Source organism: Ambystoma mexicanum, chromosome 1p (genome assembly GCF_040938575.1).
Source record: "Ambystoma mexicanum isolate Mex_15411 chromosome 1p, UKY_AmexF1_1, whole genome shotgun sequence".
NCBI lineage: Eukaryota > Metazoa > Chordata > Amphibia > Caudata > Ambystomatidae > Ambystoma > Ambystoma mexicanum.
In genome coordinates, this window is record NC_090921.1 from 1,032,650,675 (window position 1) to 1,032,665,428 (window position 14,754).

At 52.3% G+C, this 14,754-nt stretch overlaps 1 protein-coding gene across 2 annotated transcripts in view; it reads left to right on the forward strand.

Moving 5' to 3' along the window:
- The window catches only part of HSD11B2 (hydroxysteroid 11-beta dehydrogenase 2), a 426,908-nt gene that overhangs the window by 356,878 nt on the left and 55,276 nt on the right, over nt 1-14,754 (forward strand). For both annotated transcript variants that reach the window (XM_069603975.1, XM_069603984.1), the window contains exon 4: nt 13,920-14,057. In XM_069603975.1, the coding sequence (XP_069460076.1) occupies nt 13,920-14,057 (138 nt within the window). The remainder of the gene's footprint in view (nt 1-13,919; nt 14,058-14,754) is intronic.

Here is a 14,754-nt window from a genome sequence, read left to right on the forward strand (position 1 = left end):
ATTAGGAGTGGGCAGCACCGGTCACATACTCACTGCATTGGGAGAGGGCTGTTTTTACTTTGTACTCCCGTACTCCCTGCATTAGGGGTTGTCCGTCCCTGTGACATTCTTATTCCATTAGGAGTGGGCAGCACCGGTCACATACTCACTGCCTTGGGAGAGGGCTGTTTTTATTGTGAACTCACTGCATTCGGAATGGTCTGCACATGTCGCATGCTCACTGGATTAGGAATAGGCTGGCCACATCACATACTCTCTACTTTAGGAGTGGCCTGTCCACATCACGTACTCCCTTCATTAGCAGTGAGCTGTCCCCGTCACACACTCGCTGTGTTGCAAGAGGGCTGCCCCAGTCGTGTGCTCACTACATTAGAAGCAGCTGTCCCAGCACATATTTACTACATTACGAGAGGGCCGGCCTGTTCATGTACTCGCTGCATTAGGAGAGTGCCGGCCTGTTCATGTACTCGCTGCATTAGGAGAGGGCCGGCCTGTTCATGTACTCGCTGCATTAGGAGAGGGCCGGCCTGTTCATGTACTCACTACATTAGGAGAGGGCCGGCCTGGTCATGTATTTACTACATTACGAGAGGGCTGGCCTGGTCTTGTACTCGCTGCATTAGGAGAGGGCTGGCCTGGTCATGTACTCACTGCATTAGGAGAGGGCCGGCCTGGTCATGTACTCGCTGCATTAGGAGAGGGCCGGCCTGGTCATGCATTCACTGCATTAGGAGAGGGCTGGCCTGGTCATGTATTCACTGCATTAGGAGAGCGCTGGCCTGGTCACTTACTCGCTGCGTTAGGAGAGAGCTAGACGGCCAGCTACTCACTGAATTAGCAGACACATAGCCTGGACCCAGCACAGCATGGACCCAGCAACAGCAACAACCATCTCCTACACAGTGAGGCCAATCTTCACTGGGCATTCAAATCCCACCTGTGCCAGCTGCACTATCCCATCATCAAAATCGCAGCATTTTTGCCTCTAAATGTGCCCGGGCACACAGCATTTCGCTCTGCTTAATTTCTGTCCGCACTTCCGGCCTGACGCCAAAATGACAGGTGCAACGTGGCACAGAAACGAGGCTGCAACTAGTTGCTAAGCAACTAGCACACTTATCAGCCTATCAACAACGCCGGTATGTAGAAGCCGTCCGCCGGAAGAAGGCCAAGGAAAAAGGCCTGTTCCTCCCCTGTTCGCCCCGGTGCGCAACAGTCAACGTTAACTGCAACTTCCTTATTTAGATACCGGTATGCTGGTGAGTTACCCTGTACGCTAAAACCTTCCCTCCATTCCTGATCTCTCACGGAAGCAGTCTACTCTTTCCCCCGCCAGTTGTCTCTGAACTTTGCCGAACTCTAATCTGGCCGCACATGTGTATTGCGTTATGCTTTGATCACCCTTGCCCGGTACTACTCTCCTGGTAAGCTTGTGCTCCTTACCCTCCGGCACCGAACTGCTGAAAATCACTGAGCCCTACTGTCTCTAGCCTGCCTGTGTCGTACTGAGAGCACTACTCACTTACTATCGATGCAAGTGCTTACCTTTCTTTTGCTGCACCTAACCTGCCCCCACTAATGCATTGTGCTCTAGCCTGCCCCACTAATGCATTGTGTTCTAGCCTGCCCCCACTAATGCATTGTGTTCTAGCCTGCCCCCACTATTGCATTGTGTTTTAGCCTGCCCCCACTATTGCATTGTGTTTTAGCCTGCCCCCACTATTGCATTGTGTTTTAGCCTGCCCCCACTATTGAATTGTGTTTTAGCCTGCCCCCACTATTGAATTGTGTTCTAGCCTGCCTGCGACACACCATAACTGTACCACGACTGTACCCACGTTGGTTTCTATGTATCACACTATGCTGCGTCCAGCGTGCCGAGTACATTACTGAACTTCACTGTATCACCATGTCCAAGTCGCACTGTCTTCTCTACCCATTCATTGCTGAAGCCTGCCTGTATACCTCTGCTTCACTGCGCCTAGCCTGCTCTGCATATTAGCAAGTCATACAGCCATTGCCTGCTTGTGTCGCACCGTAATTTCTACCTACACATTGTCGATGCTTATGCACCTCCCCCTGCCGCACCTACCTCCTATCTCTGAACTGTGTCCCAGCCCGCACACTTGCACTGTAACCCGACCTATAAACCCTGTGCTGAAACCTTAACAAACATTTCACCTGCTGCACTACCCACGTGTGACCAACATGTTAGTCACTAAACACCTATACCCCTCTGACATCCCACCTAGCCATTTCTTACCCTCCTTCACTCTATGCAAAATCCCAACTACACACCACACTCCTGTCAGAACTACATGCCCCAGATCTACCACAAATAGAAACCAACTATTAGGTCTCCGCTCCAGGACCCAACACAATATGGCGCAGACCCGCGCAGATACCATGCTTCCACTAAACTCACTGCCTTCACTGACCACCACATTAGGCCGCCCAGATGCCCAGACCACAGACACACCGATACCTACAACCAAACCAGGCCTACCTAGACCACCATTGACACCTCCTAAGGCCACAATAACGCCCCCAATAACCAAGCAAGCTATCAACAAACTGAAAGAAGCTCTGGCTCCCAAAAATGTACAATGGATGCTAATTAACGCTAGGTCTGTTCCCGCACACGCCACAGAGATCCACGATCTGATCACCAACCTCGACATCCTTGCCATCAGAGACCTGGCTGCACAGTGCTGCGGGGCCCGCTCTCACGCTAGCTATCCCACCAGGATACTCTATCATCAGACAGGACCAACTCGCCTCCATAGGAGGGGGTGTCGCTCTCATAATCAAGGACCACCTATAGGTCAGACAAATGCCATCCAATCTGGAAGACAACACAAATACCCTCACAGTTAAGATCACCCTTTCCTCCAACACCACGATCACCCTCAATCTTGTCTACCGCCCAATACTAGATTTCCACAACAACCTCATACACCTACTCGTTGAAAACCTAAAAACTTCCTCACAAACAATCCTCATAGGCGACCTTAACCTCGGCCTCAACGATAAGAGTGACAAACCAGCCAAAGCCCTAACACTAGCTCTATAGGAACTAGGCTTTCACCAAAAAATCGATTTGCCCAAACACTCCAAAGGGCATATCTTCGACTGCGTCGCTGACCCAACTGTGATATCAACATTAGCTCCATCACCCCCACACCATGGTCAGACCACCTTCTCAAGCATTTCTTCATTCCCACCTTGGCCTCCAATACAAAAAACTTCAACCCAATGCCTCCAGCTTTGGCGAGACGTGTGAAAAACCTCACTAAGAAAAGATTCTACCCCATCTCAGCACCCTCCCCACCAACCCCCCTGAGTCCACAGATCCATTGGTACTAGCAGACGTCTACAAATCTGTTATCAGTACCGCTGTAGACATTATCGCTCCCTTGCAGAAGAAAAAAGCTAAAAACCTCAAACACTCCAACACCTGTTTCTCCACTGAACTAAAAGAACTCCGTACCGAAAAAAGCAAAGCGCTGAACAACTGGCAAAAGACACCAACTCCTGCCACATTATCCTCATACAAAGAACTCGCCTCTCAATACAAAAAAGCTATCATCACAGCTAAAGCGGCCTCCTATAACGACAGAATCACTAACGCAAGCTCAGAATCTAAAGAAGTCTTTGAAATCTTTAAAGAACTCTCTACACCAGCCACCAAATCTCAAGACAAAGATCAAAACTGGTTTAACAAAATACAAACTGCCCTACTAAAGAAAATCAAACTCCTACAAGACAAAATCCATCAGCACCACAAAATTCTAACGCGGCATGTCAAACAAACTGCCAACAATGAACATGTGCTCACCACCTCCGCAGACCCACTAGTCCCAGCCGAGCACATAACACCATTCAGATTCAGGGAAGTCACTGAACTCGAAGTAATCAAGGTAGTGAACAAAATCAGGCCCTCTAACTGCAAGGGAGACGCCTGCCCAGCAAAACTAATCAAAGACTGTGCTGAAACACTTGCCCCATTTCCCAAGTCCTTCATCAAAGCCTCTTTAAACTAACATTGTACCTGATAGCCTAAAAGAAGAATGGGTGCACCCACTGCTAAAGAAAAGCACCCTGGACCCTGAAATCGCAAATAACTATAGGCCAATCACCACCGTCTTTTTCTTGCTCAAGATACTGGACAAAATCGCCTACACGCAAATTCAACAATATCTTGAAAAAACCCATATCCTAGGTAAAAGACAGTCTGGCTTCCTCCCAGGAAATGGTACTCAGTCCACGCTATTAGATCGCAAAATCCAATTGGGTGACATTATGGATACAGGCAAACCAGCGCTTCTCCTCCTATTAGATCTGTCCGCTGCCTTTGACCTAGTTAACCATGATATTCTAGGGTTGAACCTAAAAAAGAGGCCCACTTCTCACCAGAAGCCATCGCATGGGTAGCCTCCTTCCTGAACGGAAGACTCATGAGTCTTCTCAGACACTGCTTGCGCTTCCCCGACCACCATCCATTGCGGAGTCCCCCAGGGCTCCTGCAATGCCCCCACACTGTACAACATCTCCACCCTTCTGCTTTTTAATGGCCTGGACCATTGCAACATAGCGTATACTAACTATGCTGACGATACCCAGGTGCTTTTCCCTCTATCTGGCATATATGAACAAGACGCCACTGCACTAACCAAAATCTCTCTGCCATCCAGACTTGGAGGCCGCAAACAGTCTCTGCCTAAACGGGGATAAAACAGAGATCCTCATAGTAGGCACCAGCTAGACTCTCCAAACTCTGACTACAATACAAAACATTTTCCATTGACAACTCTACCATCACAGTCTCAACAGTGGTAAAAACGCTAGGAGTCTACCTCGACTCCTCTCTCTCCATGTCCCGCCAAGTCAATGCCACAGCCTCCTCCGCCGCACTCACCATTAAGGCTATCAATGCGGTCAAGCCGTTACTTTCCACCAAAAATTGCCTATCCATCGCCAGGGCCACAGTTGGTACCAAATTGGATTACTGAAATGCACTCTTTCTGGGCACCTCGGCTAAAACCTTCATAAGGAACAAGTTACTTACCTGTAACTGTTGTTCTCCAGCATGGGTCTGGCATGGATTCACATGCTCATGAATATTCCCTGTCGTCAGGCTGGGAATCCTCGGTATAGAAAAAATCAGTATCAGTTTCGTTTCTGATCTGTCTTTCTTAGTAGTAACCAATCACTGGTCTCTGGGTCATACTGCCCCCAGCCAATGACTGCCCTATCCCTAAGCCCCTCCCCTGGCAGCCATCCTCAGATTTGGTAGCACGTAAAGTGGCAGTATGACCAAGTGGAGAGCCGCAGAGGGGTAGGAGGGAGGGTTCACATGTGAATCCATGCCAGACCCATGTTGGAGAACAGTTACAGGTAATTAACTTGTTCATTCTCCAGCAAGGGGTATAGCATGGATTCACATGCTCATGAATATAAGAATACATAGCAGTACACACATGCACAACCACACATGCACAACCACGGGAGGTGGCAAGGCTCAACATTAAGCATTTCACAAACTCAACATTAAGCAACTCTTACCTCCTCACCAGGCCCACCTTCAGGCGAACAGGTTGCGCAGCACTGCTTGGCCGACTGTGGACTCCTCCCTGGAATCCCGGTCGACGCAGTAGAATCTCGTGAAGGTGTGCGTCGACCTCCACGTAGCAGCCCTGTAGATGTCCAGCAGGGGCACACCAGACAAGAATGCCGTGGTAGCAGCAATCGCTCTGGTCGAATGGGCTCTCGGACGGCCGGGCAACGGTCGGTTTGCCAACCGGTGACAGTGCATGATGCAGCCGGAGAGCCACTGGAAATGGAAGCCTTCGAGAGGGCCTTCCCCTGGTTCACAGGTCCAAAGTTCACAAACAGCTGTGATGTCTTCTGAAAACTCTTCGTACGGTGTACGTAGAACTTCAGCGCTCTAGCCACATCGAGAGTGCAAAGTCCTCTCGGCCGGAGACGAAGGCGACGGGAAGAAAACTGGTAACACCAAGGGCTCGTTGAGGTGGAAGTCCGACGGCACCTTGGGCATGAAGGAGGGGTACGTCCTCAGCACCACCATCGTATCGTGAAAAGTCAGGTATGGAGGTTTACAGGAAAGGGCCTGGATCTCTCCCACTCGTCGTGCGGAGGTGATGGCCACAAGAAACGCTGTTTTCCACGACAGGAACTTCAATGGTGCCGAGTGCAGAGGCTCTAATGGCGCTCCCACAAGCCTGGTCAGCACCACGTTGAGCTCCCACGCCAGGGCCGGAGCCTTCATTGGCAGTAATGAACGGAACAGTCCCTTCATTAACTCCTTCACCGGGCGATGAGACCACAGAGATGATCGTCCCGTAGTTCTGGTGTAGCGGGAGATTGCCGCCAGATGTATTTTGATGGAGGCATGGGCCAGCCCCGCCTTGGCCAGCGACATCAAGTATGGAGGCACTTGAGGGGCTGTAATCCGCAGAGGGTTAATCTTCTGTGTACGGCACCAGACAGAGAACCTCTTCCATTTGTGTCCATAGCACTTGAGAGTTGAAGATGCCCTGGCCTTTGCAAGTACCTCCTTGCAGTCCGCCGGGATATCGTACCCTCCAAACTCTAGTGCTCCAGGAGCCAGGCCTGCAAGTTCAGTGACCTCGGGTCGTGATGGAGGATGGCGCCTCCTTCTCTGGAAAGATCTGCGTCCGTCGGTAGCTTGATTGGGGGGGTCGCTGACATGTCCAGAAGGTCCGGGAACCAGATCTGCCTCAGCCAAGCCGGTGCGACGAGTATCATCCTGCACCGGGATCTCTTGAGTTGGTTGATGAGTCTCAGTAGCAACGGCAACAGAGAGAACGCATACAGGAACAGGCCGTCCCAGGGGAAGGAGAAAGCATCGCCCATGCTCCTCGGCTGGGGAAACATGCTGGCGAACCTCTGGCACTTGGAGTTCGTCGTCGTCGCGAACAGGTCAATCCGGGGTTTTCCCTACGTCGGAAGAGCTGATCCACTTGGTCTTGACGCAGTTCCCACTCATGGCATGAGCGCAGCTCCCTGCTCAGCGAGTTGGCGATGGTGTTCTTTATCCCTGCCAGGTGGAAAGGCTCCAGAAACATCCCCTGGGCCACTGCCCAATGCCACACCTCCTGGGCCTCCTTTCATAGGGCCCGGGACCTGGTTCCTCCCTGCTTCCATATGTAGAACATCGTGGTGGTGTTGTTGGTGAAGATCCTCACCACCTTGCCCTTGAGGGACGGGAGAAAAGACTTGTGAGCCCAGCACACTGCTCGGAGCTCCAGGATATTGATGTGGAGTGACCTCTCCTCAGGGAGCCAAAGGCCTCTCGCATGTAGATCTCCGGTGTGCGCTCCCCATCCTTCCAGGGAGGCATCCACTGTCACTGTCTCCTGATGTGTTGGGGTCTGAAAGTCCGTGCCCGCCACGAGATGCGCGCGGGTGCCCCACCACCGGATAGCTTGACAGAAGATCTCGTTGAGCGGGATCTTGTCTTCGAAGCTGCACGTTGATTGTATCCAACGGGCGTCGAGGTTCTCCTGTAGTGGGCGCAAAGGCGCACCAGGAAGATGCAAGATGACCTCATGCCGAGGAGGGAATTGATGGATCTCACTCTGGCCATGTCCGTGGCAAGCAGACGCTGCACCTTGCCCAGGATGGCTTTCGTCCTTTCCTCCGACGGAGAAGCCAGTCACGCCACTGTGTCGAGCTTGGCTCCCAGAAACAGTGCGACCTGCGACGGAACTAGGTGGGATTTTGGGAAGTTGATGGAGAATCCCAGATCCTGGAGCAGTTGGACGGTCCTTGCTGTGTGCTTGACGGTGAGCTCCCTTGTCCTTGCCCAGATGAGCTAATCGGCCAGGTAAGGGTAAACTCTATCCCCTGCAGGCGCAGCTGCGCCGCTACTGGTGCTAGGCACTTGCTAAAAACTCTGGGCGCTGACTTCAATCCGAAGGGCAGGGCCTTGAATTGGTAGTGCGGTCCTTGGACTATGAATCTGAGAATCTTTCGGTGCCATTTTAGAATGGGGATGTGGAAGTAAGCATCCTCCAGGTCCAACGACGATAGGAAGTTGCCTGCCTCCAGCTGTCCCAGCACGTGCTGGAGGGTGACCATCCAGAACGTCTGGGCCTTGATGTATTTGTTTAACCGATGCAGGTCCAGGATGAGGCACCAACCGCCTGTCTTCTTTCTGACGAGGAAGTATCTTGAGTATACTCTGGAGCCCCGGAGTCTCTTCGGGACGAGCTCGATTGCACCTTTCTTGAGCATCGCCCTTACTTCTAGTAGCAGTTGCGGGACATGATTGTCCTTCCTGGCCACGGGAGGAATGTGGGAGCACTTCTTTAGAAATTCGAGAGTGTGCCTGTGGGCAAGGGCATCCAGCACCCAACGGTCGGTGGAGATGGACTCCCACACGCTGACGAAGCTCGCTAGCCGGCCTCTCCCAAACGCTGACGAAGCTTGCCAGCCGGCCTCCCACCGGGTGCTTCGGTGGGGGCCTGACACTACGGCCGGTTTAGTCCTGCTTGGAGGTGGCCTTGCCACCTTGGCCACACTGGCGACAGGATCCTCCTGACTTGCCGCACCCTCTGTAGGCTTATTGCGACGAGGAACGGGCTGCCTGGCGGTACGTCGAAGTGTCACCACCGAATCCTTTGGAGGCACCTTGCTTGCCTCCGGAGTTCCGAAAGGGCGGCCGTCGTTGCTGCAAAACTCCAATGGCCCATGCCGTCTCCGTGTTGGCTTTGATGGCCTGAAGAGATTCATCTACTGTTTTCCCAAACAGGTTGTTCCCGTCAAAGGGCATGTCCAAAACTCTGGTTTGCACGTCCAGGCGGAAATCAGTTGCCTTGAGCCATCCCCGCCGTCGAAGGCAAACACTGTTGCCCAACTGGCGGAAACCGGTGTCGGCGATGTCCATGGCCACCGTTATGGCATGATCCGATGCAACCTCTCCTTCCTGCAGAATCTCCAGGGCCTCAGCCCTCTTGTCGTCTGGTAGGAAGTTCAGCAGGGGAGCAATCTTGTACCACAGCTCCCTGTCATAGCGGGCCACGATCGCTAGGGCGTTGGCCACCTTGATCATCGTCGCCGCCGACCAAATGACTCATCACCCCATGGCATCCAGTTTCTTTCCCTCACCGTCGGGTGGGGAGGTAGAAGTCGAAGCCATCGCCCCCGCCGCTTTCTTCTTGTCCGCCGCAGAGACGACCGAATCCGGGGTTGGCTGGGCCCTAAGGCATAGGGGGGGCGGAATCCGGGACTCGGTACCTCTTCTCGTACCGATCCCTCTTGACAGGCGCCGTGGACGGGTTCTTCAGGACTGCAAGCCCCTCGTCCAAGATATCGTCGAGTAACAGTACCGCGAGGACCATCTTTCTCTTGGCCTCCCGCTGTTGGTAGAGGAACCCTTCCCTCTTCTGTTCCTCAGGGCAGAGCTGGAAGAGCTCGGATGCCCTGGCGACCATGGCGTGGAAGTAGCCAATTTCATCGGGCGGCCTGAGGGGGTGGTGATGGAAGGTCTATTCACCGCCGTCGTCATCCGTCCCTGTCGTCGAATCCATCGCCGTGTCATCTCTGGGCTCCGGAGAGGGAGATGAAGGCTCTACGGGCCGCAACGGCTGGAAGGGTGCGGGAGGATGAATTCTCCTCTGCTTGTTTGGAGGACTTCCCGACGGTCCCGGTTCCGTCGGCTCACCCGTCTGGGTCAGAGGCAACCTCGTCCTTAGCTCCGTGCATAAGGTTTGGATTGCCATCAAAATGGCCGCCAAGCTGTCCTGTGTCCCGGGCGTTGGTTGCGGCGGACGAGATGGCTGCTCCTTCACTGGAGCCTCATCGTTGCCACAGTCGCCTTCCCTGATCACTTCCTGAGGATCTCTCTCCTGGGATCAAACCTCTTGTTGAGGTCTTTCACGACTTCAACCAGCTCTTCCTCAGAGGCTGTATCCGTATCCATGATGGCCATCGCCCCCCCCTTCTTTTTCCAACTGGGCCTTGATGGGGGTCTTGTCGATGGGCTGGAAAGAGGATTCCCTCCCCGGCGGGAGGGAAACTCAGGGCCCCGAGGTGGCCTCCACTGGGGTAGCCTCCACAGGCTTCACCAGGGTCGCCACGACTCCCTCGATAGAGGCCTTAGCCGGGTGAATCAAGTCCTTCACCACCTTGGGCGCAGTTGAGGCCTTCACTTTGGGGGGAGGGTCACCGACTCGCTCCCCCTCGGCTGATTCCTTCGAGATCGACCAGGGCCTCTCCAGAAGCGTACCCAGGTTCTCGGATTTCCTCTTCCCCAAGCCAGAGTGTTGGCTCGCGGTTGATGGTGTCGGTGAAAGCGCCCTGCCTGGCAGCCAAAGAGCCTGACCCTTCGGCGCTCCCGGTGACCGCGGACTCGCAGTGCTTTGCCTTTTGTTGGGCCCCCGTCGCCGGGGCGCCCTCACAGGACATAGAAGACCGCTCAGACTTCTTCTCACCTGCTGGGGCCTTCCCCAGCCAGCTTGCAAGTGAGATCCGGCAGTCCCTCATGGTCCGTTCCGACAGGTTCTTGCAAAACGCACAGTCCTTTTCCACGTGTGTTTTGTCCTCATGAAGGCAGTAGAGACATCTTGAATGCTCATCCTCCTTGAAAACGTTCTGTAATCCGCATCCAGGGCAGTTCCTGAACAGCTTGGATCCGGGCGTCGAGCTTCCCTTGTCCTGGGCCATGTCCACGAGGTAGGCCTCAGATCTTCTGGAATCCTCCGAGAAAAGTAACTCGACGAAAACATCGCTCTTGAGGGGCGTAGAAAATTCCGAAACGGGTCCCCGTTGATCGAAAGTAGAAACGGTGGAGCTTGAGGCTCGATTGACTGAAAAAAATTAGCTTAAACTCTTAGAAAAAACGCAACACGCAGTAAAAGCTCGAGAGCTAAAGCACGAGGACTCCCAACACTTGAACGTGCGGTAAAAATCTGAGGATGGCTGCCAGGGGAGGGGCTTAGGGAGAGGGCAGTCATTGGCTGGGGGCAGTATGACCCAGAGACCAGTGATTGGTTACTACTAAGAAAGACAGATCAGAAACAAAACTGAAACTGATTTTTTTTATACCGAGGATTCCCAGCCTGACGACGGAATATTCATGAGCATGTGAATCCATGCCAGACCCTATGCTGGAGAAACTTCAAGTCACACAAAATAGTGCTCTTACAGCAGCCCTTAGCATTCCTAAGAGGGAACACATCTCTCAAGCTAGGAAAGACGCCCACTGGTTACCAGTAAAAGAACACATTCTCTTTAAAACATTGGCCATTACGCACAGGTGCATCTCCTTTGATGCCCCACCTTACCTGTCAGAAAGAATCACCCTCCGCTCCTCAACAAGACCCACCAGGTCACATCTTTCCAACCAGATAGACGTACCCATCTGCAAAAGAACTAAAGCTGGAGGGTCCAGCTTTCAGCACCTTGCCCCCAAGAATTGGAATGCCCTGCCCACCTCACTAAAACGAAAAATCCTACCCCACCTTCCGCAAACTGCTGAAAACAAAACTTCTGCTAGATCCACATGTATTGATACGCTGTTTCAAATTGCATCTTAAGTAACTGTACATTTTATGCCTCTGTCTACAACTTTACACCTTAAAGTTATTTGTGCAATTTGTTCTAACTATGTCATGCACGTATCATAAGTAAAGCCTTCTGTAACAGCGCTATGATGCCCCCGGGCCGCCTGTGCACTTTATAAATGCAAATAAATAAATAAAATTAGGAGAGGGCTGGCCTGGTCATGTATTCACTGTATTAGGAGAGGGCTGGTCTGGTCATGTAATTGCTGCATTAGGAGAGAGCTAGATGGCCAGGTACTCACTGCATTAGGAAAGGGCTGGCCTGGTCATGTACTCGCTGCATTAGGAGAGAGCTGGCCTGGTTGTGTACTCACTGCATTACGAGAGGGCTGGCCTGGTCATGTGTTCGCTGCATTGGGAGAGGGCTGGCCTGGTCATGTGTTCGCTGCATTGGGAGAGGGCTGGCCTGGTCATGTGTTCGCTGCATTGGGAGAGGGCTGGCCTGGTCATGTGTTCGCTGCATTGGGAAAGGGCTGGCCTGGTCATGTATTCGCTGCATTGGGAGAGGGCTGGCCTGAATGTGTACTCGCTGCATTAGGAAAGGGCTGGCCTGGTCATGTAATCGCTGCATTAGGAGAGGGCCGATCTGGTCATATAATCGCTGCATTAGGAGAGCGCTAGATGGCCAGGTACTCGCTGCATTAGGAGAGGCCTGGCCTGGTCATGTATTCGCTGCATTAGGAGAGGACTGGCCTGGTCATGTATTCGCTGCATTGGGAGAGGGCTGGCCTGGTCATTTAATTGCTGCATTAGGAGAGAGCTAGACGGCCAGGTACCCAGTACATTAGGAGAGGGCTGGCCTGGTCATGTATTCGCTGCATTAGGAGAGGGCTGGCCTGGTCATGTATTCGCTGCATTAGGAGAGGGCTGGCCTGGTCATATATTCGCTGCATTAGGAGAGGACTGGCCCGTCATACATGAATACCCGTCATGTATTCACTGCATTAGGAGAGGGCTGGCCTGGTCATGTATTCGCTGCATTAGGACAGGACTGGCCGGGTCATGTATTCACTGCATTAGGAAAGTGCTGGCCTGGTCATGTATTTGCTGCATTAGGAGAGGGCTGGCCTGGTCATGTATTCGCTGCATTAGGAGAGGGCTGGCCTGGTCATGTATTTGCTGCATTAGGAGAGGACTGGCCGGGTCATGTATTCACTGCATTAGGAGAGGACTGGCCGGGTCATGTATTCACTGCATTAGGAAAGTGCTGGCCTGGTCATGTATTTGCTGCATTAGGAGAGGGCTGGCCTGGTCATGTATTTGCTGCATTGGGAGAGGGCTGGCTTGGTCATGTATTTGCTGCATTAGGAGAGGGCTGGCCTGAATGTGTACTCGCTGCATTAGGAAAGGGCTGGCCTGGTCATGTAATCGCTGCATTAGGAGAGGGCCGATCTGGTCATATAATCGCTGCATTAGGAGAGCGCTAGATGGCCAGGTACTCGCTGCATTAGGAGAGGCCTGGCCTGGTCATGTATTCGCTGCATTAGGAGAGGACTGGCCTGGTCATGTATTCGCTGCATTGGGAGAGGGCTGGCCTGGTCATTTAATTGCTGCATTAGGAGAGAGCTAGACGGCCAGGTACCCAGTACATTAGGAGAGGGCTGGCCTGGTCATGTATTCGCTGCATTAGGAGAGGGCTGGCCTGGTCATATATTCGCTGCATTAGGAGAGGACTGGCCCGTCATACATGAATACCCGTCATGTATTCACTGCATTAGGAGAGGGCTGGCCTGGTCATGTATTCGCTGCATTAGGACAGGACTGGCCGGGTCATGTATTCACTGCATTAGGAAAGTGCTGGCCTGGTCATGTATTCGCTGCATTAGGAGAGGGCTGGCCTGGTCATGTATTCGCTGCATTAGGAGAGGACTGGCCGGGTCATGTATTCACTGCATTAGGAGAGGACTGGCCGGGTCATGTATTCACTGCATTAGGAAAGTGCTGGCCTGGTCATGTATTTGCTGCATTAGGAGAGGGCTGGCCTGGTCATGTATTTGCTGCATTGGGAGAGGGCTGGCCTGGTCATGTATTTGCTGCATTAGGAGAGAGCTAGATGGCCAGGTACTCACTGCATTAGGAGAGGGCTGGCCTGGTCATGTATTCAATGCATCAGGAGAGGGCTGGCCTGGTCATGTATTCGCTGCATTAGGAGAGGGCTCGACGGCCAGGTACTCACTGCATTAGGAGAGGGCTGGCCTGGTCTGGTATTCTCTGCATTAGAAGAGGGCTAGGTGGCCAGGTACTCACTGCATTAGGAGCAGGCTGTCTCTACTGTCCACTCACTGCAGACCTTTCTCTTTCCTTCTGAAGGTGACCATTCGTTCCCCTTCTTGGCAGCCTACGGCTCTTCTAAAGCAGCGCTAAACCGGGTGATGGACACCTTCCGCCATGAACTCAAGCCCTGGGGCATCAAGGTGTGCCAAATCCAGCCAGGCTGTTTCAAAACGGGTAAGTCCTGCATTTTACAAAGTACGAAACTTCACACAGTTCTCTGGTGACACTGCAACAGTGTGGGTTTTTTTTTGCATTAAAGAAATTTTACATTTTGTTTATATAAAACGCTTGGATTCAAGCGAGCAGATTTGAGGAGATTTCATTTTTCTGATTCTCAGACATCAGGGGGTGTTGTCTTTACCACAGAGGCTGGATATTTATTGCTCCGCCTCAGCGCCTACTGTGACATCTACAGTCTTACCAAAGTAGTTGGTTACTAGCCTCATTGACCTGCATGTGCATACCATTTGCGAGATCTTTGCTGAAATATGCAGATGTTCTATAATGTGCATAGGAAAGCCTTGATTACTTTAAGGGACAGAGGGGAGGACTATGCTGCTGAGGGCGAGTATGTTCGTCCTATTTGCATAGACTTGCATAAACGCCTACCAGTAAAAGGGTTAATTCCTTTTCTAAACTCAAAGCAGCAAATGACAGCTGACAAAATAACTGGGCCTCTTTAGCATAAAACCTTTGAGTAAATGTAGTCCTTTCAACAACAGCTAACAAACAACGTTTCCTCCAATCAATGTCTATAAGCCAAGATAAATACAGTTCGGCCTATGCTTTTTTTTTTAAGTGAAAGACTTGTCCCCGACACCTTCAGTGTAAGCCAACGTGTCGCCTCAGGCACCAAAGTAATGAAACAATA